Raw genomic sequence first — 27,953 nt, 5'->3', positions numbered from 1 at the left:
CATTTAGCGTGTACTTGAATTAGGACAAGTTTCTGTCCGCCAAAGGCACTAAAAAGAATACACAGCCAAATGTAATATGTTTGCAGTATTTTCTAAGTATGCTGTTATATACCTTCTTTATATCAAAGAAATGAGGCAAGTACAGTTTTTCCCAGTTTATTTGTCAAGGGTCTGGATATATTAAACAAACAAAAAAATGGGATCATTGCTGGGAGTCCATCCTCAACAAACAAAACATGAACAAAAAACATAACATACTAATCTTAATAAACACATATCAAGTACATTGTTAAACATACACTAAGAATTTAACCCTTAACAAGAATCCCTTTTGTTTTACAAAAAACAATGAATGTAGACATTTAAGTACAATTAGAACTGATTTACAAGTCCTTCAGGAATGAATTGAGGAATTTCTGGTAATACTATAAGATCAACAAACTGCCAATATGCATGTATAAAATGATGGAAATCCTATGAAAACAGCTGGATGGATCATAAAGAATGCAGAAATACATGTACATAACAGATACAAACCAATACAAAAATAAACTGATCTAGGTTTATAAACAAATCTTGGGGGTGGGAATGGGGGGGGGGGGTTAGCACATGTAAATGAGGATCAACAGTGAAAGCTAGCTGCAATAATGGAGACCTCTCCCCCTTTTTTGGGGGGGGGGGTAATATCAGATAAAAAAAAATCGGAGAGAGCTACATTATTGCAGCTACAGTGAAAGCATAGTATTTCTCGCGGTAAAAGTTTTCTTCCTGTGGAAAACAGCTATAAACATACATGTGGAAATTTAAGACATGCAAGTACAATATTTTCACCATTTAGAAAAAAAATTATTACGTGTCAAACTATATTCTGTGTTTTTAGAAAAATGTAGTTCTCTAATACAAATGAAACAAAGCTTAGACTACACTAAATTTATCTTTACACCATGAAGGTACACATACTAGCAAAACTAATAACAAATTGTTGTCAATTTTCAAACATTACAGATCCATTTCTTTTTATATTCTAACATAAATTACAGACAACAAATTCTAATGTTCCAGAGACATGTACACTTGAGATCAGTCGTCCAATCCAATGTTTCTGAACAGGTAGGACATGGACTCGTTATTCTGGATACGCCTGATTGCTTCTGTCAACATAATACTGATGTCCACCGTTTTAATTTTGTGACACTGCATTTTCTGCATCTCGTGTGGAACGGTGTTAGTGACAACAACCTATAATGAAATTAATAGTGAACACAAAGAAAGCAAGTGAAACAGGAAAGGAGAAAATGAATTGTTGGACCAGGAATCGAAACCCAGGACCCCTACATCACTAGTCAGGTGCTCTACAGAATGAACTTTCCAGGTGAATATCAAAGGTCCATACCATTACAAAAGCAAATTGATTTTGCTTTTTATATTTTAAACAACACAACTTATGAATTGTAGCTACCCATTTTCTGGATTCAGTGCATTTAGATATCGAAGCAAAGAATCGAGGCGTACAAGGTGAGGACAATCCCCCACTCTGAAAAAAGACTTCTCAATACGCAAGTTTCGAGATTATCTCCCTTGTTGCGCTCTTTCGTTGAGGAGGGGAGTTTCGTTGCCGCGTAAACAAACAGGTGGGACAGATATTTAATATTTATATATTGGATATATCGATACAGATAATCTACTGGTTTATCGTCACTTCATGATTGTAAGGATGCACTCTACAACTCGAGAATAAACGAATTAATGTAAAGATATCAATTTTTAAAGCAAAAAAATCGTAACAAAAAAGAAAATATCAGTGGATGTGAGACTTTTTAGACGAGGGAAGAGATATAGACCTCTAATAAATACATGCATCTGATCATTGGATGTCGGAAATCTAAATTACATAATGATTCTTTTTATATTATAACTTTTAAAAAACACTAATTGTTTAGAAAATGTTTGTACAATAAAGAAAATCGGTTACTTTTTATAAAGACTACGTTTCTTTCGTTTTCAGGTACCCTATAATTCAAAGTAAAATTGCAAATGTGCATAGTTGAGCTTGATAAAATCATCAAATGCAACACTGCTTAACATCATTATCTTTCTATAACATTTAATAAATTCTAAAAGTCATAAATATCGTTCATTTATTCATGCACGGTTGTATACAGAAGCAACCTGTCCCACCTCCACGCTGAAATGGATACTTTTTGCACCTCCATCGTAGGAGAGTTACAATCTCGAAACTCGCATATTCTAAAAGTAGTATTTTTTCAAAATTTTATGGTTTATATCATCTTTTATATATCAAATTTTTTATTTCATTGTTTAAATAATTTATTAATAATTTATTTTTACTCATGTTTTTAAGACATTTGAAAACAAAAAAGAAAAAGCTTCATGTATGATTCGAACTCTCTCCATAGCGCAGGTTTGGTCCAAGACCAACCGCTTTAACCACTACGCTACGAAGTATATGCATTATTGACGTCTTTCAGTGTGATTTAAATGAACGGGTTTGTTGAAGCGTAAATTTTTTCAGAAAAGTTCGATTTTCATATAGAATGGGTTCAGATTCCACTTTTTGGACAAATGAAATAGATTTCACATTTACGTTTCCATCATTTAAGCGTTCATGAAGAATGGAGACTTGACCCATTCATGTTCAAAATTCGTTGTTTATAGCTCTATTTAACCCATTTTCCACTAAATATGCTTAACTGTCAACTTTGAAATAAAGATTATCAAATGATAAGTCGTTCAGTAAAATAAAATAATAATTTCTTTTGAAGATGACATTACTGAGAATGTGATTTTAGAAAAATATAAATTTTTGGTGAATTTTGAAAATTGAGAAACATTTTGTCTCATAGCGGGGGATTATACACGCCTTATACGCCCTCCTTCTTACATGAAATTCTATTTAAACTGGAATTTTTTCCTGTCTGTTATACAGGAATTTTCAAAATCTTGTTTTCTTTGAACAAATCTAGGTACCTCATCAATACAGGAGTCCTCTATGAGTTTGGGGGCATCTGATGACAGGAGACCATGTGTGGCCATGACATATACTTTATACGCTCCTCTCTCCTTCAGAACTTCTGCCACTTTGACAAACGCATCTACATCATCTATCATGTCATCCTATAAACAATTACAAGAGGCCCATGGGCCACATCGCTCACCTGAGCACTAAGGCTAGGAAAAAGTAGAAAATGGTTTTTATTGTAAAGTTTAAATCCAAAAGAAGTCCCATGACCAATCATGGATTTGCTATTTTTTAGGGGGGGGGGGGGGTTGTCATGATTTGAACAAACTTGAATCTACACTACCTGAGCATGCTTCCATTTAAATATGATGAATTATGGCTTTGCTATTCTTGAGAAGAAGATTTTTAAAGAATTTTCCTATATATTTCTATGTAAAACTTTGGTCGGCCATTTTGGCCCCGCCCTACCCCTGGGGGTCATGATTTGAACAAATTTGAATCTTCACTACCTGAGCATGCTTCCATATATATATGATGAATTATGGCTTTGTCATTCTTGAGAAGAAGATTTTTAAAGAATTTTCCTATATATTTCTCACAGGCACTTGTTTCTGTAATAAATTTTTGACCCATAGTATAATAATAACACAAGGTATCTAACTCCGATTTACACCGATTACCCCCCTCCCTTAGAATCGCACTCATTTACACTTTCAGAGGAAATGCACGGGTAAACTGTTTATACCTATGTCTTCTACGATAATTTATCTACACAACCATGTATGGCATGCTTGTCTCTATTTTCTTTTATCTCCGTAATCAGCGTCAAAACTCTGCTCGCCGAGTGGAAAGTACAAGAGGCCCATGGGCCACATCGCTCACCTGAGAAGCTTTGACCATTCTGTTCTTTACCAGATTTCACCCTTGTTATACATAATGCATCCCCACCCTACCCCACTGATCATAATTTAGACATTTTGAAATCTACACTACCCCATGATCCTTCCATGGGCACATATGTTTCAGCTTTTTTGGCCCAGTGGTTCCTGAGAAGAAGATTTTCAAAGATTTTTCCTATATATTTCTATGTAAAACTTTGATTCCCTATAATGGCCCCGCCCTTCCCCCGGGGGTCATGATTCCTACAATTTAGAATTTACACTACCCCAGAATGCTTCCACATAAGCTTCACTTTTTCTGGCCCAGTGGTTCTTGAGAAGAAAATTTTCAAAGATTTTTCCTATATATTTCTATATAAAACTTTGATTCCCCATTGTGGCCCCGCCCTTCCCCGGGTGTCATTATTTGAACAATTTAGAATCTACATTATACCAGGATGCTTCCACATAAGTTTCAGCTTTTCTGGCTCAGTGGTTCTTGAGAAGAAGATTTTCAAAGATTTTTCCTATATATTTCTATGTAAAACTTTGATACCCCATTGTGGCCCCGCCCTTCCCCTGGGGGTCATGATTTGAACAATTTAGAATCTACACTATACCAGGATGCTTCCACATAAGTTTCAGCTTTTCTGGCCCAGTGGTTCTTGAGAAGAAGATTTTTTAATGACCCCACCCTATTTTTGTCTTTTCTTGATTATTTCCCCTTGCGAAGGGATATGTCCCTTCATTTTAACAATTTAAACTCCCCTTTACCCAAGGATGCTTTGTACCAAGTTTGGTCAAAATTGGCCCAGTGGTTCTTGAGAAGAAGTCGAAAATGTGATAAGTTTACAGACGGACAGACAGACGGACGGACGGTGGACAAAATGTGATCAGAAAAGCTCACTTGAGCCTTCGGCTCAGGTGAGCTAAAAACTGTACCATAGGATTGTATGTTATAGTCTCGGGCAAAGAGAAAAATTAAAGAATGCGTGGGTTTAAAAATTCAATTCCAGATTTTAAATATTGCATCGAATAAATAAAATTTCATAGTGTCTTATTTTTCATAATAACACTACGATGTTTTTCCGATGTAATTTTAGAAACAGACTTTTAGCCAATCAAATTCGAGGTCTAATTCTTTGCCCGATACTATAATATACGATTCTATGGTATAGTTCGACTTTTCCACTCTGCGAGTAGAGTTTTGACGCTGTTTACAGAGATTAAAGAAAACAAGGAAAAGCAAGCTATATATCGTTGTATAGATAAATTATCGTAGATGACATAGGTATAAACAGTTTACCTGTGCATTTCCTCTAAAAGTGAGCGCGATTCTAAGGGAGGCGGTCCTAGGTGTAAATCGGAGTTAGATACCTTGTGTAATTATTATACTATGGGTCAAAAATTTATTACAGAAACAAGTGCCTGTGATATTTCTATGTAAAACTTCGGTTGGCCATTTTGGCCCCGCCCTACCCCCGGAGGTCATGATTTGAACAAACTTGAATCTACACTAACTGAGCATGCTTCCATATAAATATGATGAATTATGGCTTTGTCATTCTTGAGAAGAAGATTTTTAAAGAATTTTCCTATATATTTCCATGTAAAACTTTGGTCGACCATTTTGGCCCCGCCCTTCCCCCGGGGGTCATGATTTGAACAAACTTGAAACTATACTAACTGAGCATGCTTCCATATAAATATGATGAATTATGGCTTTGTCATTCTTGAGAAGAAGATTTTTAAAGAAATTTCCTATACATTTCTATGTAAAACTTTGGTCGGCCATTTTGGCACCGCCCTACCCCCGGGGTCATGATTTGAACAAACTTGAATCTACACTACCTGAGGATGTTTCTCCATAAGTTTCATCTTTCCTGGCACAGTGGTTCTTGAGAAAAAGATTTTTAAAATATGCCACCAAATTTTCATTAATTCCCAATTATCTCCCCTTGAATGGGGGCGTGGCCCTTCATTTGAACAAACTTGAATCCCCTTCATCCAAGGATGCTTTGTGGCAAGTTTGGTTGAAATTGGCCCAGCGGTTCTTGAGAAGAAGTCGAAAATGTGAAAAGTTTACAGACAGACAGACAGCTAGACAGACGGACAGACAGACAGACGGACGCCGGACAAAATGTGATCAGAAAAGCTCACTTGAGCTTTCAGCTCAGGTGAGCTAAAAAATCTTTCATTTATAAACTTAGTAGCTTGTTAAACAAGATTTATAATGAAAATCTTTTATAGTTTTCTTGTGTATTTCAAGAAAAATGTCAAAATGTATACACTGTATCTTGATATGACTAACTGGTTAATTGATTAGAACATCTTGCGGTTAACCAATTAGCAATTCTGCAATTGATTGCCATCCCTAGTAATTACCACTACATACCACTTAGTCCAGTGTATTTACCACTACATACCACTTAGTCCACTGTGATTACCACTACTTTCCCTTTAGCCCAATGTATTTACAACTACTCACCACTTCATCTAGTATAAATACCACTCCTTTCCTTTTATTCCAGTGTAGTTACCACTTCTTACCACTATAATGGTAATTATACTTACCACTATAATGGCAATCCTGCCTCCCACATCTCCCACAACATTCAATGGCGGCTTCTCCTTGGGCATTAAAGCTAAACAGAAGAATTGTACTGTAGCTTAATATAACTTCAAATATTATCAGTTCAGGTGAAATTTTTAACTGTGTTATAATACTTAAACTCTTTTTTTTATTGAACTCATTTAGATATTTATAATGATGATATTGATTTAATAACCATGCTTTTTATAATGCCTGAATAAATTCCAATATTTAAACAATATTTAAACACTAATACTTGGAATTAAAGATTAATATTGCCTCAGGGTTTCACTCAATAAGCTTGGGAGATAAATTCATAAATTTAAAACAGTGATATGTTAAGAGCCAGTATGCAGCTAATGTACTTTTATAATGCAAATAATGCAATGTTAGCTATACAGCGAGTGCCTCATATAAAAATAATTGCAGCACTTGATATTAAGCTATATACATGAATGAATACAATGAAAACAGTTTTAAGTTAAGCATTCTTTCTTTTTAGGCCAAATGCCCTCTTCAAATATAGCCTACACCGTATTTTACTGGCTATCTCTTATGAGCCTAATTATTTCTCACTCGCATCTGGAAGTGCATTAAAAGATACAAAAAAATACACAAGTACAAGCAAATGCCTGTTTTTCAGTGTAGCTTCAACTTAGCTTACTGGCCTTTTGTTTGGAGTCCCAGAATATCGGCATAGGCTGCTACATGAATTGATACCAGATTTACATTTAACAACATATATGTTACATTTTGTCAGAACTTTACAGCTTACTGAGCAGCAATGAAATGACAAAACGTACTTGGCAGGATTTCAATCTTTTTATATTCTACTCTGGACGGCGGTGGCGGCGAATTTCTTCCATCTTCCTTGTCTTCATCATCGTATTTCTCCTCGCCGTGGATGACAGCGATTCCTAATCGCAGTCGCTCAGCATAGGACGTGGCTCGCTTTACAGAATTTGGATTGCGTGCAACAATGATTGCATTTCTGTAGTCTGGAATCTGAAGCAGATAAGATTTTTTAAAGAAACTTCAATTCGCATTTCCCAGCAGAACTTATGATACCAATTAAACAACATCATTGGAAACCCTGGTATGCCAATCACTTATTGATAAGTGATACATGTGAAACTGGCCGTGGGTTTCCGATGATGATTAAACAACAACACACTTCAATTTGCATTTCTAAGCTTCCAAGCATAATTTATGATACAAAACAATATCTAGAGCAAACTTGTATTTCAATCTTCTGATGAAAACATTGATATATAATACTAGTATTTTATGACTGATAATTTGAGGACAGAAGCACCTCATATTCTTACCAATCTTTCTATGTAGTCAATAAGAAATGGAGAGGCCCGTAAATTTTCCACTGGAATGTCAAAAAATCCCTGAATTTCTTTCTGATGGAGATCCATGGTGATAAGATGAGTTAAACCTGTACCAAAATGAACTTCAAAAATTGATATACAATATATACAAGTTTGTTAAAAGTTTGATTACCAATGTCCTGCATGATGTAAAAGATAATTTAGATACCATATCTAAATATCTTTTTCTTAATGTTAAATAATTACTTGTACTTTATATTTTATTTATTTGTTGTCATAAATGAAATATACCACAGTCCAATCCACACATTGCAATAGTTATGTCCCTTTGCGGAGTGCTCCCATAAATCCAGTGCGTTAAAATTTTTTCTCTCAATATATATGTAACCCCAGTCTGGGGAAATCAATATACCGTACAAGATGCACAGAATTTTTCCTGTCAGATAACAAAGTTACAAACCAGAAAACTATAAAGGCTACTGTGAGGATTCTATAAGTTTTCCCCCAAAGATGGTGGCCAAGGGACATAACTTTTGAAAAGTGAGGGTTAAACTATACTTTGCAGGGTAATTGTTAAAGAGGAGGGTGATAACTAGTAGGGGTGTGCAATATTACCGGTATATCGGTATATTGCGGTACTATCCACCACGATAATACATGTATATCGCGATATGAAAATCAGATATCGGTATTTCACGATATTTATATAAAAATTAGTGTTGGCAACGAGTACCCGGTTAACCGGTTAACCGTCGAACGATGCGAGTATCGGTTAGTAAAATTACTATTCGGTTACTCGGATAAAATGCATCTTATATGGTAAATAACTAAAAAATAAATATTAATTTGTTTATAAGCATACAAATAAATATTTCTCTAATTTACTTTACCGTTAGATTTAATGATTTATGGTTTCACTAATACGATTGATTGGTTTTCACACTTAATTGATAGCTTTGATTAATTTAACAAGATGCCGCCAAAGACATGTACATGCATAGTTTGGAAGTATTTTTAAAGAACAGCTGATTCCATAACTGTAAAATGTAACTAATGTGATTGGAGTTATCGTGACTTCAAATTTCTAAATAATTATTATCCTTGATTGTGACATATATCGGGGGTTGAAAATAAAAACTGATGAACCCCATTGTAAAAAAGTGTGAAACATTGAATTTTGTTTTTTCTTCTGATTTGATAAATTCTTTGATTATAACTATATTTAAAAATTTAAGATGTTGCGTGCGTGTTTCTTTAAGTTTATAAATAAAGCTAATTCACAATACATTTGTGTTTTATTAGAACCGATGAGTAAAAGATGAGATAAATGATACATATGAATAAATCATCCGAGTAACCGGGTACTCGATCGGAAGATTGAGCGAGTAACCGGTTACTAAAAATCGTCCGATTTGCCAACACTAATAAAAATATATAAAAACCTCCTTTATTGTAGAAACTGTTAAAATAAAACTGGAAACTTCTAAGTCTTTTTCTTTCTCGTTGAAAGAATTCTTCGTCAGTTTCGTTCGGGAGAGAGAAAGAGAGAGGAGAGAGAGGGGGGTGGAAGCTTTTAATTCACTGCTGCAGTTTTGAATATCTTACTTTGAAATAAAATTACTAATTAATAAGACTTTAAAATAAAATTTATAAGGAAGAAAATATATAAAACATTTTTACAGGGTGTATACCATATGCATTGCGGTTCTCAAAATCTCACATTGAATCTACACGATCGACATCGCGGTGAAATGTCAAGTTCAATATACATGTACATATTACAAGTAAATGGTCATCCATGTTTTCACTTGTAGCAGTGTTGTTTTAATTATTTTTAATAACTTTCATGCCATTTTAAACACCTTATGCTATAGCAGGAGCATGTATATATTAAAACAGGCCATTTCCTGATTATACGTCTTGATGTGAAATTAGGTCGGGTTAGACTAAAGTACCAAAACACACGAAAACAGTAAATTGTAACCACAATAAAATTATTTTCATAAAGGCCTAATATGTATATTGTTTTAATCTTTAATAACATTTTATGCTACTTCATTAACCCCCCCCCCAAAAAAAAGAATTCAATGAAAAAAGATTATATAATCTGTAAAAATTTTTATTTCAATGTGAAAATTCTCCAAGAGAGTTCATCTTGTTTTACTATTTTACCTGGAATTTGATCAAAAGTAAAGTGAACTTGACAGCATTTCAAACATTCTGCTCAAATTTATTAATGATAATTAATCTACAATATATTGCAATATATTGCAATATTCAAAGTAAAATATTGCAATATATCGCAATATGGATTTCCTTCGCAATACCCAACTCTAATAACTAGATCTAGAGGAGGAGTTTTAGATGTAGAATTTGTTTCCTCAGAAGACTGACTCTGCAATTCCTGAAAGAGAAAATCTACTCTGGATTCTTAAGGGGGAATCCTATTGTAGTGTTACCATTCTATGTAGAAATCCTACTCAGTGCATTTAGCTCTCCAAGAGGAAAAATGGAAATCCTGCTCTACAAAACTGGTATGGGTCTCAGACGCCTTATTAATTGTTAGAGTTTCTATTCCACACTAGACAAATTACCTGACTTTCCTAACATGGTCGCCATCACTTTACAGATGACCGAGCCTCTTTTCCGCATTTTGCTCTGTTTGGAGTACGGGAGGTACGGAATCACGCCAATGATGTTGTGAGCAGCGCTCGTTTTACATGCGTAGGATATGATGAGCAGCTCCATAATATCATTGTTGACATCCCTGTTTATATAAAATTTGTAGGATGAGAGGAAGTTGAAAATGTAAAAAGTTTACAGGAGTACGGATGGATGGATGGATGAACAGCTGATAGTCAAAGATCAGAAAAGCTTCTAATAAAATTACTTCTACATATCCATAGTATTCAAAATATGAGTATTTAAGATACCAAAGTTCAACTGTATATCTTATATAGGCTAATGTTTCTGATATTAGCAAGACATCAACATTACTATCTATCAGATAATTCACTTACTTGGTGCCAGTTTGTATGATGTAAACATCTTTTCCTCTAACTGACTCCTTGATTTCTACATTTGTTTCTAAAATTAATAAATCTGAGAAATCAGTTTCTTCAATCCCTTTAGTGAAAAATTCAAATTAATTAGTTTCAGGCTAATAATTACTTTATATATAACTTTATTTGAAATTTCAGAAATTCAATTTTGAATTTATAGGTAAAAAAAGAATTCTTTGATACAAATGTACATAATGTAAATTAAACAGATACAACAGGCCCAGGGGCCACATTGTTCACCTGAGCACTGTGTTTACGATAAAACCAAAGATCAGTTTAGCATTGAAAATATTAAATGGATAAGTGGTTCAGGGGGATAATTACATATTTTTTTAATAACTGATTTTTTTTCCTGCAAATTAATACTTTCACTGTGGACACATCCAACTCTGGGGGTCATGATTTGAACAAACTTGGAACTAACTGAGGATGCTTAAATTCAAAACTTTGATCCTGCATTGTAGCCCCCATCCTTGGGTCAAGATCTGAACAAACTTGAATCTACACTCTCTTACAATGATTCCACACGAGTGTCATCTTTCCTGGTCCATATTGCTTCTTATTTTTAAATGAGAAAAAGATTTTTCAATAATGCAATTTATTTTTTGCTAATTTGTTATTATCTCCTTTTCAAGGAGAGCATGTCCCTTCATTTGAACAAACTAGAATCCCCTTTATGTAAGGATATGCTGTGTCAACCTTGATTGAAATTGGCCCAGTAGTTCTGGAGAAAAAGATATAAAATTGTGAAAAGTTTACAACAATGACAGACACTGACAAATTTCTATCAGAAAAGCTCACTAGCACCTTCAGCTCAGTAGAGCTAAAAAAAGAACAATGCAAAGAAGCAAAATCGTTCATTCCTGGTACTTCATCATAAGTGTGTTTTACTCTGTTACTGTTTAAAAAATGTATAAAAACATATACCCACCTCTGTTAGTTTTGTGATAAACATTGATGTCACCTAATCTTACTCCAAGTCTCCTATAATGGTAAGATTGTGTTTAGTTTAAAATCTTAGTCAAAAAATATTATACATGGCATGAAAAAAATAGGTAAGACAACTCTTGCAGTTTCACTCTAGCTTTCTTGGCAATATTTCTAATTGGTATATTTATTTATATTAACTTATATATGTGTTGACATTTCACTCAAACCTACTTAAAACATACACCTTCAAAATTATTTTGATATTTTTCTGTGTCTCTGGTAAATGGTGAATGACCAGTGATGCAAGCAGCTGCCCAATGGAGATAAATAAACAATGATAATAGACTATTTTGTTTCCATTTTAGCGTAAATTTAAGGAAGTTTCTTACTGTGCAATTAGTTGTGACAATTCTGGATGAGAATTCCCGCATAACAGTACCATGGGACATTTCTGTCCTGGGTCCAGTGCCATTATGCTGCTGTTTGTCTTTTTAATACGTTCTAGTTTTGGTTTTGTCTCAGCATGGTATATTGACCTTGACCGTGGAATTGACTTATGGCGGCAAGCATGTGCTTATACAAGCAGTTAGCCAGTATGCATAGTTTATTGATATTTTGCAGATGACTTTGTTTAGAGTTGGTTTAAAAACTTGCCAACTACTTGCACGTCATAATTTAAAAGGTTTCAAATCTTTTAACATGGAATCGCCGTATTTTAATCAACGTACAACTAGATCCTGTTTTACTGTGAAAGTGAAAGTAGAAACTGATGCTCAGCAGCTGCAAGAGTCGTCCAACACAACAAAAAATAATGCCCCGCTGAGGAAAAGGAAAATAAAGGAAAAGGTGGAAATAAAGTACGAAGAGTCTGAGACAGTCGACATTGTGAAGAAAGAAATTTGTAACTGGGAACCCCCAATGTGGAGGGAGCAGCTGAAAAATATTTACGAGATGAGGAAAAACAGGGATGCTCCTGTAGATTCCATGGGTTGTGATGTTATAAGCGACGCTCTTGCATCTCCGGAGGTAAAGTTTTGGTATGACAAACTCTGGATATCTGTATATATTCCATTCTGTATTCAATTTCAGTGCATGTAGTTATCACAGATCAGCTGGTGGGTCACACTGACACTGCATCTGGAACTAAAATTACCCTCAGATTTAACATCCAATGCTAAATGGATAAACCAACAGTAGCTGCAGACCGGCAACATTATGTTTTGTATATTATAGTCTTTGACCATGATAGCACTACAGATATGCCAAATTTTAGTATTTGGTGCAAGATTTTCTGTGAACGATTGAGGAGAATTTCTTCTCTTTCCAGCATTGGTCAATCAACTAACTCACTATTTATATTACACAGCCATTGTTACTTTTATAATGGGAGAGGAGAAAATGCAGCGGACCAGACCGGAATTCGAACCCAGGCCCCCTGAATCTCCCGTCTAGTCCGCTGCATTTTCTCATCTCCTGTTACATTTGGTGCTGTGCCATGCCATGCCATGGAACTGACAGGTTACTGAGAGGCCTGCAAGGGATGAGCCTGGGTTTGGGTCTTTGGAGGGCCAAAGACCCCAAAGGAGGGAGGAATGTGGCAGTCAGTCGTGTTTGATCGCTGGTGGCCAGATAGCTCAGTTGGTAGAGCACCTGACTGAAGATTCAAGGAGCCCAGGTTCAAATCCCGGTCCGATCCGCTGCATTTTCTCCTCTCTCATTTCATTTTTAACTCTGTTTCATTGTCATAGAATTCAAAAATAACATATTTTAACTTGCTTAATCAATTTCTTATGCACATGATTCTCACCTATATGTACATGTCCTAGATAAGCTTTTTTTTTTTTTTAGAAAGTTGAGCTCATGTAAATTAAATCTATCTTAATTAAGTTCTCCAGTTTTGCAATTTCACTCAATTTCAAAATTTAAACCTACCATAAGTCCAGTTTATACTTTACTTCAAGCTGAGATCATATCTGAAAAAAAAAAGTTGTGTAACAGATTTTTAAATATTCAGCTGTTCTTGCTTTTGTTAATAAAGGCATAAGACACTCATGTTAAACAGACTTATTGAAGGAGATCAATGTTCAGCACCTATGTTGACATTTTCTATTCATTAGGTGAATGAATACATATATTCAAAGCCTTGAAAAAGAAGATGTATGAGCAACCAGTTTTCAAAATTTTACGTCAATTTAGATTTTACAAGTAGATTGACAACCCTGAAAATATTCTTTTTTATGCAGAGTATTCTATAAAAGTTTCAAATTATGCAAACAATTCAGCATAAATGTGTTATTTTTCTCATATCTGAAATAGGTGTACAGATACCAAGTCCTAGTTTCACTCATGCTCTCAAGTCAAACGAAGGACCAGATAACATCAGCGGCCATGAAGAAGTTGAGGGAGCATGGATGCAGCATTGACAGCATACTGCAGACTTCAGATGAAGTTTTAGGACAGCTGATTTATCCTGTTGGTTTCTGGAGGGTACGTTTACTGATTTAAGGATTTCCATCCCTAATGGGACCTAATTCCCTACCCTGAAATGTTCGTCAAGTACATAATACACTGACATTATATTAAAGCAATTTATAGTGGAAAAGGATTGCCCACGAGAAATTTTCAAAATTTTCATTAATTAAGCAGTAGTTAATTAGCAAAGATTGCATTGAAGTCTATGGGGAAAAGCGTTTTTTTCAAAATAAAAATTCAAATAATTTGAATATCAATAAACCCTGCAGTGGAAAGATGCATTGAAACATTAAAAATAGAATGACAATTGAAAACAATATTTTTACCAGGTAAATTTTTTTAATTGATTTTTTTTTATTAATTAAAAAAAGGGGAGACAACTCTTACCAAAATTCAAGGTCATGAATTAGGACACATCTCACTTTACATTCATATAGTAATAAATGGAAAGTATATGTCTAAATAAACTGAGATTCAATGCCTACTACATATCTGTTATGTTTTCAATTTCATTGAATTTGTTCCTATTAGGATTTGAAAACCTTAAAGAAATGTTATACTTAATTGTGCTAAAGCAAGGTTAAAAGATGAATGTTTACTTGTGTATTATGTGCATGAATTTAAATAGAGCCCCTGTGTACATGTATTTTGTTGTAGAAGATCTATGCTAAAATAACATTTTAACACTTCTGCATTTCAAGAGAAAGTCAGTATTACATTTCCTCCCCGTCATTTTGTCATGTTTAGTTGTAGTAAACTAAAACCTAAGATAATTGTAATTTTAGGGAGGCATGTGCAAAAATTTATTCAATTTTCAAATATGTTGTAGAGAAAAGTGGAGTATATAAAGAAAACAAGCAAAATTCTACAGGATGAATACAATGGAGATATTCCACAGTCCGTGGAGAAGTTATGTAAGCTGCCAGGAGTTGGACCCAAGATGGCCTATCTGGTGATGAAGTGTGCCTGGAATCAGGTTCAGGGTATTGGAGTGGACACGCATGTTCACAGGATTTCCAATCGGCTTGGCTGGGTCAAAAAGCCGACCAAACAGCCAGAGGATACAAGGAAAGCACTGGAGGACTGGTTACCAAGGTATCATTTTATAATATGCATATTAAATACAGAAGCCACTTGGTCTTGAATTTACTGGTAAATTTATTTCATTTGACTCTGGGCAAACATATTAACGTATACATTCAAGCAATTAAATATATGTTCTTTGAACACTCTATAATGTTTTTCATCTATTCATGGATTGAGTAATAGATCCTGTACTTTGAAGTGACTAAATTTCATGGAGGTTTAATTTTTGTTGATTTCATGGTATGAAGAGACTATATTAAAATATTATAGTTCTTTGCAAGAGTATAAATTGATTAAAGTCTATCCTCGACCGATGAAATCGAATCCCGGAAACCATATTTTCCCCTCAACCTACAAAAATTTTACTCCTTGAAACAAGTAATTTTACAGTACATCTCATAGCTATGTTGCAGTAAAAAATACAAACAATTTATTTGTTACAGGGAAAACTGGAGTGAAATCAATCATTTACTGGTTGGATTTGGTCAACAGACTTGTCTACCAGTAGGACCAAAGTGCTACCAATGCCTGAATAAACCCATCTGTCCCTTTGGCAAAACAAATAATAAGACACCTTCCCCAAAGAAAATCAAGAAGGAAGAGGTCAAAGAAGAAACTGAATGAATTAATCGGCTTGGCTTGTACACCTGCTGCTACTTGCATAGCACTTTTACTTAATATGCAAGAAAGAAAAAGATATAAACTGTTATTCAGAATGTTTAGAGAGATATGTATACAAGTATATACATTTGTTTTGTTTTAATTTTACCAATAGATTTTTAGGTCATCTGATTAAACTCAGGTGACCTATTGCTATCTGTTTTCATCTGTCATGCACCGTGTGTTATCATTTGAACATTTTTTTCAGCTTCTTCAATTCAACCACTCAACTAATTTTGGCATAAATCATCTATGAGTGAAGGGGAACAAAAATTGTGAAATTCATGGCCTCTTGTTAAAAAAAGGAACCAAATTCAATTGTTAAAAAGTTGTTACATGATTCTCAGGTGATCTATAAGGCCCACGGGCCTATTGTATAGATTTATTTTTTTTACAAACATGTATACGTGTTCAATTTTAAATAATTTAATTTCACTTGTATCAAGCAATGTCGTTGGCTGAATCATCCAGAGGAACATATAATATTTTGTATAACATACTGTAAACCAACTTTTATTCGCAACGACTTTATATCGCGATTTGCCGGGGGTAAACCAGTTAGCGACGATTAGTTTTCGCAATAAAAGCCTAGTTAGGTTTCCTTTTATTAGACACATAAGACTTTAAGAACCGGTTCGCGGCGAAAAATATTCGAGATGACGAGGCCCTCGCGAAAATTTCTCGCACGCGAATAAAAGTTGGTTTACAGTAACTTGCCTACGTCACAATGAGTTATGTCAAAAACGTATTACTCCGCTTGACGTTACTTTTAAAATAATGCTCAATTTGAAGCCTTTTTACGGAGGAAATATTGTCTCATTGTCTACACTGAAATTAAATTATAAGGAATAAAGCTAATTTCAACTTATGTTATCTGATATAACAAAACTTGGAGCAGTTTACGCTTTTTTATAAACCGCTTTGCGGTTTATAAAGCGTAAACTGCCCCAAGTTATGTTATATCGAATAACATAAGTTGAAATTAGCTTCATTCCTTAAATAATTTAATTTTGGTTGTAATGCGTCATTTGATTTGATAACAAATTAATCTAAATTGTTTTATCTGGTTTGCTTACGTCACAATGACTTGCGTCAAAATCGTATCAATCCACTTGACGTTACTTTAAAATATGAACAATTTGAAGGCGTTTTAAAGAGAGAAATTGTCTTGTTTAATATTCTTAATGATTGAAAATTAAATTATAAGGAATGAATTAAATAGCAACCCAAATTATACTGCTATAACCTGGGTTGGAGCAATTTATGCTTTTTTACAGCCACTTCGGGGTTAATAAAGCGTAAACTGCCCCAACCCAGGTTATACAGTATAATTTGGGTAGCTATTTAAATCATTCCTTAATGATTGAGGGAATTGGCTTGTTTTTGGATCCAAAAGTCAGCCTGAACTGATGCCCTATGAAGCATTTTGTTCAGACATTTTATTCAGACAGTAAGCATGATGGTTGTAAAATTACTGGTAAAAAAAGTTGTTTGCTCTGATGAAAAGAATGTAAAAGATCTCAGTATTCTTTTAAACGTCATTTATGTCTTGACTGGTCAGTAAAGCTACAATTCATTGAAAAGTAAATGGCATTCTTTAATATCAGTGACTTTATCTCATTTACATGTACCACCATAATTAATGTGTTCAAATATATTTTCAGTATACCTCATTTATTACATCGCTATATTCAAATTATGTCCTGTAAGTTAAATGGATCTATAATAAAATCCCACACAATATTGCTGTGTAATTTGTTTGATCTTCTTTGAAATTCATCTACCAAAATTAATGAAATTTATGGCCCTGGGGTCAGAAGATCTAATTCTAGTGTAGGGCTCTTGATTATATAAAGAAACTGATTTTTTAGCTCACCTTGATGAAGTCGAGAGGAGCTTATGCTCTACCCCTTGCGTCGTCTGTGTCGGCATCCTGGTTAAAGTTTTTGGAGCAGGTCCATTCCCAAGTAACTATAAGCCCTACCTGGACCAAACATGCATGGATGATGCATTTAAGGATTGACACTACCAGACTTGCTTCAGATGCTGGATGTGACCTACATTTTCCAGATGAGTGACCAGGTTAAAGTTTTTGTAGCAGGTCCATTCCCAAGTACCGGTAACTATAAGCCCTACCCAGATCAAACTTGCATGGATGATGCTTTTCTGATAGAAATTTGTTAGTGTCTGTCATTGTTGTAAACTTTTCACAATTTTATCTTTTATTCAAGAACTACTGGGCCAATTTCAATCAAGCTTGACACAGCATATCCTTACATAAAGGGGATTCTAGTTTGTTCAAATAAAGGGGCACGCCCTAACATAATAATAACAAAATAGCGAAAAATTAAGATAAGCTAAATTATAGGTTCGTTTGTTTTGTTTTTTTTTAGAAAGTTGAGCTCATGTAAATTAACTCTATCTTAATTAAGTTCTCCAGTTTTGCAATGTTGCACTCAATTTCAAAATTTAAACCAACCATATTTCCACTTTATACTTTACTTCAAGCTGAGCTCACATTAGAAAAAAAAAGTTGTGTAACAGATTTTTTAAAAAATCAGCTGTTCTTGCTTTCTTTAATACAGGCATAAGACACTCATGTTAAACTGACTGATTAAGGGAGATCAATGTTCAGTACCTATGTTGACATTTTCTGGAACTGATATTCATTAGGTGCATGAACACATGTATTCAAAGCCTTGAAAAAGAAGATGTATGAGCTACCAGTTTTCAAAATTGTACATCAATTTAGATTTTACAAATAGATTGACCACCTTGAAAAATATTCTTTTTTATGCAGAGTATTCTATAAAAAATTTAAATTATGCAAACAATTCAGCATATATGTGTTATTTTTCTCATATCTGAAATAGGTGTACAGATACCAAGTCCTAGTTTCACTCATGCTCGATCTCAAGTCAAACGAAGGACCAGATAACTTGAGCTGCCATGAAGAAGTTGAGGGAGCATGGATGCAGCATTGACAGCATACTGCAGACTTCAGATGAAGTTTTAGGACAGCTGTTTTATCCTGTTGGTTTCTGGAGGGTACGTTTACTGATTTAAAGAAATTTCATACTTATTTTATGCTAAAGCAAGGTTACTGTAAACCAACTTTTATTCGCGTGCAAGAAGTTCCGCGACCTCCGTCAACTCGCGAATAATAATAGCCGCGAACCAGTCATTTTGCTAAGGATTTGTAGAAAATGTTTCCTCGCTCGCGGAAATTAATCGTCGCGGATTGATTTTGAACGGACGAATCGCGAATAAAAAATGATGACGCGAATAATAGTTGGTTTACAATAAAAGATGAATGTTTACTTGTGTATTATTTACATGAATTTAAATAGATCCCCTGTGTACATGTATTTTGTTGTAGAAGATCTATGCTAAAATAAAATTTTAACACTTCTGCATTTCAAGAGAAAGTCAATATTACATTCCTTCCCCGTGATTTTGTCATGTTTAGTTGTAGTAAACTAAAACCTAAGCTAATTGTAATTTTAGGGAGGCATGTGCAAATCAGGGATGGGGTAATCGTAATCAGTAATCGTAATCAGTTGTAATCGATTACAGTTTGTCAAGTAATCATGAGTAATCAGTAATCATCCATTTTTCTGATTACAAGTAATTGTAATTTAATCGATTACTGTGAAAAAAGTCCTGTAATCATGATTACTTTTTGATTACTTTATGATTACAATTATTAAAACAAAGTTCATAAAATCATGATTTTTGATGATTTTCAGTGAATATTTTTCAGTGTATAAAATTGTTTATTAAAAAAGTTATTATAGAGTTATAAGCTATATTTAAGTATCTTCTTCTAATGCCTCCAGAAATGCTTATAATCAGGTCCATTGTCCTGGCAATGTGTAAATTCTATCAGTTCCTTGCAATATTCAGTAGTCATTTCAAAATACTCTAGAGCTTAGCAATTCGCTATTTTTGACAAGATATATGCATATACTGATAGAAAATCACTACAGGATCATTTTAAAGTTTGATTTATTTTTGTCTCACTTAATGAACATTTGTGTAATGCAACAATTTGTTTTCCCTGTATATCTTTGAAAAAATTAACTTGTATTTTTTTTTTAAATAGCAAATGTTCTTTTATTGAGACATATTCTAAAATTCACTTTTTCGATTTACAGTGTACATAAAAAGATGTGAAATAATTAGTCATAAGACACAGATATACTAAAGTTGGGCCAGCTTGGGTGATAGTGATTATTGAACTATACATGCTTGTCCAGTTAATGTGTTAATTCTAGTAAAAACATCTAATAATTGGCAGTTTAATTGAAAAGTCCATCACTGTTCAAGATGAACAGAGAGTGCTATATGGAGAAAATAATGATGAACACGGTGAAAACGGTGAATGTGCATTTGAAGAATCGGAATTAAACGCTTCCAAAATACTTGCTTCCTTAAAATCCTTCATGAAGTCAAGTGAATCAAAACAAGAAACTACAAATAAAAAATTGGATGAAATCTCATTCAAATTAAATAAGCTAGATCGCATAGAGCGAAAGTTGAGCAGTGTTGAGAGCAGGGTGGTTGCATTAGGAATACGAGTCGACACAATTGAAAAGAAAAATGAAGAACTCGAGAAGAGTATTTCGTTTGTATCTTCAAAATTTGATACTGACTCTAAAAAGATGGAAGGGTTATCTGTTGAAATTAGAAAAAGATTTCACGACCAAGACAAAGCTATACGAGAAATAAATGACCAGATGAAAACAATGAAAAATGAAAAAACGAATACAACAGGAGCGGTAAAAGACATTAAACGCCACGAAAATACAATTATGACGCTCTCACGAGGACTAGAAAATCTGAGAAAGGACCGTGAACATCTTCAAGGGCAGATTACTGATCTACAGTGCAGATCGATGAAGATGAACCTAGTCTTCACTGGACTTGGAAAAGAATACCCAAGAGAAGATACTGAATGGAAACTTAGACAATTTCTGTCCATTGAACTTGGGATCGATGAACACATTGAATTTTCGAATGTACATCGCTTTGGACGTTTTACCCGGGGTCGACCCAGGCCAATAGTGGCTAGATTCGTATACCAAAGAGATGTAGACCTGGTGTTAGATTGTGCATATCGCTTGAAGGGCAGCCTATATGGAATACACCAACAATTTCCAGCTGTTGTGGAAGATCGCAGAAGGGCCCTCTACCCGGTGATGAGGCAGTTCCGCGAACAAGGTGACACGGTTAGGATGGTTAGGGATAAACTTTTCGTGAACGGCCAGTTATACGATCCAAACTATGACGAGGAGTTCCAGGATAGCGGCCCAGAGGAACCCGTGAGAGGACCCGCCCCAACGGAGGAGCCCGTCAGAGGATCCGCCCCAATGGAATTCACTCATTCAGGACAACCAGGATACTAGGGATTTGAGGAGGATGGACGCCTATCCAGTGATGAAATATCCTCTTTTAAAATTGTTTCACTTAATGTTTGTGGTTTAATTAGTAAAATTAACTGTACAGAATTTATCGAATATCTCACAAATTATGATATCATATGCGTAAATGAATCTAAAACTGATAACACAGATCATGTAATAATACCTGGTTTTAAAATGTTTGGAAAGCACCGTCGCGAGTTATCTCGCTTTAAATCGGGTGGTATTGTTGTTTTTGTTAGAGAAACACTCGTCAATTCATTAGAATTAGTAGATTCTGCAAGTAAATATTGTTTATGGTTAAAATTCAACCTTAATAAAAAAGTGTTAAATGAAACATTACTTTTAGGCGCTGTTTACATACCACCTGAAAATTCTAAATATGTATCTTGTGATGTTTTTGAAGAATTGGAAGAAGAATATGTTCGTTTTTCTAACAAGTGTAAATATGTTTGTTTAATTGGTGATTTTAACGCAAGAACTGGAATAGACCCAGATTACATTACTAACTGTGACACTTATTCTGACTTTTTACCTGAAAGTTTGTATGTATTAGACTTACTTAATATCCCACCGCAACGGTCATCAAAAGACTTAATCAAGAATAATTTTGGCAAACTTTTACTCGATTTTTGTAAACATACTGATCTTTTTATTTTGAATGGTCGTATGGGAAATGATAGATGTATTGGTAAAACTACATGTAAAGGTATTAGTGTAATAGATTATTGCATAGGTAATACTGAATTTTTGACTGTTGTTAAAAATTTCGAAGTTCATGATTTTTCGAAACTTTACTCTGATTGCCATAATCCTATTTATGTAGAACTATCATTGACAATTAACCAAGAGAAGCGAAATACTAATAATGAAAATACCTGTAATAACGAACAAAAAGATAAAGTTAAAGGTTGGAATGACGACTTGCAACACATTTTTCTTGAAAAATTAGGTCAGAAAAATATTGAAATTAACAATTTATGTGGAATTCTTGACAATATTAAAGAAGAAGAAATCGATCTAGATTTTGTTGACAAAATTGTAGACGATACCTGTAACATTCTTATATCAAGTGCAAAGGAAACATTTGGGATAAAAAATAATCGAAGAAAATCAAAGATAGATTTTCACCAACCATGGTTTACAATAGAATGTTACCACGCACGACAAACATTTCGTAAGGCTAAAAAACGCTACCAGAGAAATAGATGTAAAGATCTCAAAGACGATATGTATAGTAAAGAAAAAATATATAAAAAATTGTTGAATATGTGTGTAAATAACCATAAAAATCAAACGAAAGAAAAATTGAAAAAACTAAAATCAACAAACCCGAAAGAATATTGGAAAATAATAAACTCTGGCCAAAAAAATAGAAAAAATGTTAATGCATCTGCTGAGGAATTATATGAATTTTTTAAAGATTTAAATATGGAAAAAAATAATGAAATACCTGACTATGTTTTATCAAATGAGGATATAGATATTCTTTCTAATTTACAGTGTAATGAGTCTATAAATGAATCGATAACTTGTGATGAAATAATGCAAAGTATAAAAAGTCTTAAAAGAAACAAATCATGTGGAAGTGATGACATATACAATGAATATATCAAAAGTTCATGTAACATAATGGTGCCCCTCTATCAAAAAATATTCAATAAAATTCTTGACAGCGGTTGTTTCCCCTCCGATTGGTTGTGTGGTGAAATAATCCCTATCTATAAGAATAAAGGTGATGATACTGAACCCAAAAATTATCGCCCAATAACTCTAATTAGTTGTATTGGAAAGCTATTTACATCTATTTTAAATAATAGACTTAATAGATATTCAGAAGAATTCAAAATAATACAGGAAAACCAAGCTGGATTTCGTAAAAATTATGGTACAACTGATCACATATTTACTTTGCATACAATCATCGAAATATTCAAAAAGATAAAAAAAAGAATTTATTGTGCCTTTATTGATTTTGAAAAAGCTTTTGATTCTGTATGGAGAATAGGACTCTGGAATAAAATACTATTTGATTGTAATATAGATGGAAAATGTTTTAGAATAATCAAGAAAATGTATGAGGGTATCAAGGCAAAAATTAGAGTAAATGGTGTTCTTTCAGATACTTTCCCTTGTCAACTTGGTGTAAGACAGGGTGAAAATTTATCCCCTTTTTTGTTCTCGCTCTATTTAAATGATTTAGAATCATTCCTCACCATGAATGATATAACTGGTTTAGAGAAAATATCTGAAATGATTGAGACTGAACTTCATGTGTATATTAAGCTTTTCGCTCTGTTGTATGCTGATGACACTGTTTTATTTGCTGAAAACCCTGAGTCATTACAAAATATGTTGAATTGTTTTCATGAATATTGTATAAAATGGCGGTTAAAAGTAAATGTCGACAAAACCAAAATAATGATTTTTGGAAAAGGTCGAATAACACATGATTTATATTTTTACCTATGATGGATTAAGTCTAGATATTGTTAAGAGCAAAAAGTCTAGATATTGTTGATAGTTATAAGTACTTAGGAATATATTTTTCAAAATCAGGTTCTTTTAATCAAAATATAAAAGAAAAATACAATAAATCTGTAAAAGCTATGTATGGAGTGATATCAAAATGTAAACAACATAATCTTTCTATGGATTGTCAGATAGATTTGTTTGACAGAATTGTACAACCAGTTTTGTTATATGGATGTGAAATATGGGGATTTACAAAAAATACTTTAATCGAAAAACTTCACTTAAAATATTGTAAATATATACTAGGTTTGAACACTAAAACGCCAAACTACATGGTGTATGGGGAACTTGGCAGATTCCCACTTATCATTAATATTAAGGTGAGAATGATTTCTTTTTGGGCAAAACTACATTTTTCTCAAACGATGGATAAATTTGCTACAAAAATGTATGTTCTAGCTTCAAGGCATAATTTGCCTTGGGTTAACTATGTTAAAAATATTTTAGATGATTGTGGATTATCTTATCTATGGACAACACAACAAATGTACAATGTAGCATGGGTAAAAAATGAAGTAAAAAGAATACTTGTTGACCAAAATATCCAAAACTGGCAAAGTAATGTTTTTAACTCATCAAAGGGTGTAAATTATCGTATTTATAAAGAAATACTAGAACCAGAAAGATATCTCGTTAATCTACCTAGAAAATTTTCAATTTTGTTATGCAAATTTAGATGTAGCAACTTTAAACTCCCTATTGAAACTGGGAGATGGTTTGGTATTCCAAGAGAACAAAGAATTTGTACTTTATGTGATTTTCATAAGATTGGTGATGAATTCCATTATGTCTTTGAATGCACACAAAAAGAAATTAAAGAGGCTAGGTTAAAATATATTTCAAACTCTTTCACATGTAGACCAAATATAGAGAAATTTAAACAACTTTTTACAACAACAAATTGTTCAGTATTGAAAAAATTATGTAAATTTTTATTGATTGTCAAACAAATTATAGATGAAAATAATTGACATGAACTTGAACATGATACTTTGTACTGTTTATAATGCATGTATTATATTTTTTGTATTGTGTTTGTACATTTTCCTACCTCCTCTCTACAATGTATGTTTGTACATTTAAGAGAATAAATCATTGTCATTGTCATTGTCATTGTCATTGTCAGAAGGTCAATTACTTGTGTAACAGTTCCCTATCAATCCCTTTAACCCTACCTATAATTATGTCCAATTTGATTTATAAAAAAAACTGTAATAAATTCTTTTTTCTAATTCTTTCAACAGTAACAAGATATTTACTTGTATTAAAGATAGAAATCAGGTGATATAAGATAAATGTCATGTATCTATATAAGGACATATACAACCAAACTTTGTCTAAATTCTACCTTAAAAATATGAATGCTATTTAAAAAAGGAAGAATAAAAACATGACGTACCTGAATATTATAAACAAAAAAATTAAAACTAAATGTAATCTAAAGTAATCATAAGTAATCATGATTACATGAAGGAAAAGTAATCAGATGTAATTGATTACTTTAAAAAATGTCTGTAATCAGCTTGTAATCGATTACTTTAAAAATCCAAAGTAATTGTAATTTAATCGATTACTTCTGAAAGTAATCAACCCCATCCCTGGTGCAAATATTTATTCAATTTCCAAATGTGTTGTAGAGAAAAGTGGAGTATATAAAGAAAACAAGCAAAATTCTACAGGATGAATACAATGGAGATATTCCACAGTCCGTGGAGAAGTTATGTAAGCTGCCAGGAGTTGGACCCAAGATGGCCTATCTGGTGATGAAGTGTGCCTGGAATCAGGTTCAGGGTATTGGAGTGGACACGCATGTTCACAGGATTTCCAATCGGCTTGGCTGGGTCAAAAAGCCGACCAAACAGCCAGAGGATACAAGGAGAGCACTGGAGGACTGGTTACCAAGGTAAACAAATGTTTCATTTTATAATATGTACATTTGATACAGACAAATATGAAGCCATTAAGGATGTGTGATTTTTATCGGTCTAGCTGCTTGAATAAGAGTACAGAAAAGTATTAATTCATTCTACATGTATACTGTAAAATCACATATTTTCGTGGGGTCAAATTTTGGTGGTTTGAGGGAAAAAGATTGGTTCATGGGGATTAGATTTCATGGATGGAGAATTGTTCAGTAGTAATATAAGTGAAAAATTACATTTCAAGGTGGACATAAATTCATGGGTCTCTTCATACCTCGATTTCAACAAAAATTAACCCCCCGAGAATTAGTGATTTTACAGTATATTTATACCCCCCGCTTGAAAAGCAGGAGGGTATATAGTAATCGTTAATTCCGTACGTCCGTCCGTCCGTCTGTTACGTTTTGGGGTACCCATCTCTTATCCGCAACTCCTCTCATGCCATTGAATGAAATTTGATGAAACTTTCCCAGAATCTTTATTACATATTGCCATTGTGCACCTCCTATTTTTGATCCGACACATATTTTGGGTTTCACAGCCACAGCAAAACATGGACATTATAACTATATGAAGGCGGGGGGTATCATTTAGTGAGCTCATTGCTCACAGTACCTCTAGTTCTTCTTACATTTACTTTGAATCAATTGCAAGATTTTAATAATGTTTATGCAGGGTAACATTAAAGGTCACTATCAAATTTCCTCTGAACAGTATATGGTTTTTCACCACTCTTGGATTAGGTAATCACTTGTCAAAGTTATGTTGCAGAGAAAACTGGAGTGAAATCAACCATCTGCTGGTTGGTTTTGGACAACAGACATGTTTACCAGTAGGACCAAAGTGCTACCAATGCCTGAATAAACCCATCTGTCCCTTTGGCAAAACATTTGACACCTTCCCCAAAGAAAATCAAGAAGGAGGAAATCAAAGAAGAAAATGATTGAATTTATATTGTACATCTGCAGCTTCTTGGCAAAAGCTTACCAGTACTTAAACAATAAGTTTTTGGGTCACCTGAGTTTACAGAGTTGTTTTACTCTGTTGAATTGAACAAAGATATTGTCGAAATGGGGAAAAACGGCTCGACGAGTTGTAATTGCATTTTTGCTTCAAAATATGGGAATTATCACAAACACAGTTGCTTTAATTAATCAGACTTACAGTATAAAGAATGTAAATAAGAAACATCTTAATAGATGGCTTCAGCAATTTTGGGCGGGTGATTGGTCACTGAATGATCAGCAGAGGACAAGAAGATTCAAGACCAAAAGATAGGAGGTCGGACGGAAACGTTCATTGGTGTTTGACGTTATCAAAGAGACAGTCGTATAGAATGACGTGAATTTTTAAGTTTGTCTTACGCTACTGTTCAAAAAATTTTGACAGTGGGCTTAATTATGAAAAGAGTGAGTGTATGATGGTACCGAGATTTCTTAAAGTGAAATTGGTGAAAGTGTTTGCGAATCAATTTATATTTTTTAATGAAACGAAAGTTAACGCTTTTAAAAGTATGACGGTGCGCATCCGTCATATGACGTTATATTTAGGTGCGGCGACTACCATAAACGCACATTGTTTAAAATCAGATATTTTGGAAAGAATACATCATATTCCTTTAAAATTTTCAGGTCTGATTTGAAATAAATATAGTTTCCATCATGCTTAATTTTGTTGCTTTACGTCGGTTTATAGAAATTTTATCAAAGTTGTGACATTACTTTTGGATCAACCCTCGTATTACGTCCAACACACGTTAATGCTTTTTGTATTAGGTGATACTGTTAATTTAGTAATAATATACCGCTCTAATTTGACTCTCTTTCGCTGAAAATATTTAGGCAAACCATTATTCCCTAGTTTTTACTCGTACCTTCGCCTGTCCCCACACAACTCGTCAGCCAGAAAAAATTAATAAATTTAATTTAAAAAAAACTACTCAACCAAAAAAAAGAAAAGGTGTGTCGAAACTTGAATCCAACTTCGCCATTGGGGAGGAGGGGGGGGGGGAGAGTAGGTTCAGTCTTCTTTCAGTATCAAATTGTCTTAATCAAACATTATACACTGTCTTATTC

At 33.7% G+C, this 27,953-nt stretch overlaps 2 protein-coding genes across 2 annotated transcripts; one reads left to right on the top strand and one right to left on the bottom strand.

Moving 5' to 3' along the window:
- Positions 1-142: 142 nt before the first annotated feature.
- Positions 143-12,330, bottom strand: LOC134268315 (phosphoribosyl pyrophosphate synthase-associated protein 2-like; the record flags this gene model as incomplete). The annotated part of the gene is made up of 9 exons (XM_062750558.1): positions 143-1,239; positions 2,989-3,135; positions 6,433-6,503; positions 7,255-7,456; positions 7,780-7,895; positions 10,383-10,555; positions 10,809-10,875; positions 11,782-11,834; positions 12,170-12,330. Coding segments are annotated over 9 exons (1,149 nt in total), but the record flags the coding sequence as incomplete, so codon positions are not given.
- LOC134268325 (endonuclease III-like protein 1) lies at positions 12,314-26,825 on the top strand. The gene is given in 7 exon segments (XM_062750571.1): positions 12,314-12,806; positions 14,097-14,267; positions 15,082-15,347; positions 15,782-15,941; positions 25,594-25,859; positions 26,650-26,766; positions 26,768-26,825. Coding segments are annotated over 7 exon segments (1,443 nt in total). The 5' UTR covers positions 12,314-12,401.
- The last annotated feature ends 1,128 nt before the right edge of the window (positions 26,826-27,953 follow it).

The sequence above is a fragment of the Saccostrea cucullata genome, unplaced genomic scaffold (assembly GCF_032062105.1).
Source record: "Saccostrea cucullata isolate Sc308-1 unplaced genomic scaffold, CSIRO_AGI_Scuc_v1 ctg2000, whole genome shotgun sequence".
Lineage (NCBI taxonomy): Eukaryota > Metazoa > Mollusca > Bivalvia > Ostreida > Ostreidae > Saccostrea > Saccostrea cuccullata.
Note: the sequence above shows the minus strand (reverse complement) of the source record. Positions and strands in the feature narration are given on the sequence as shown.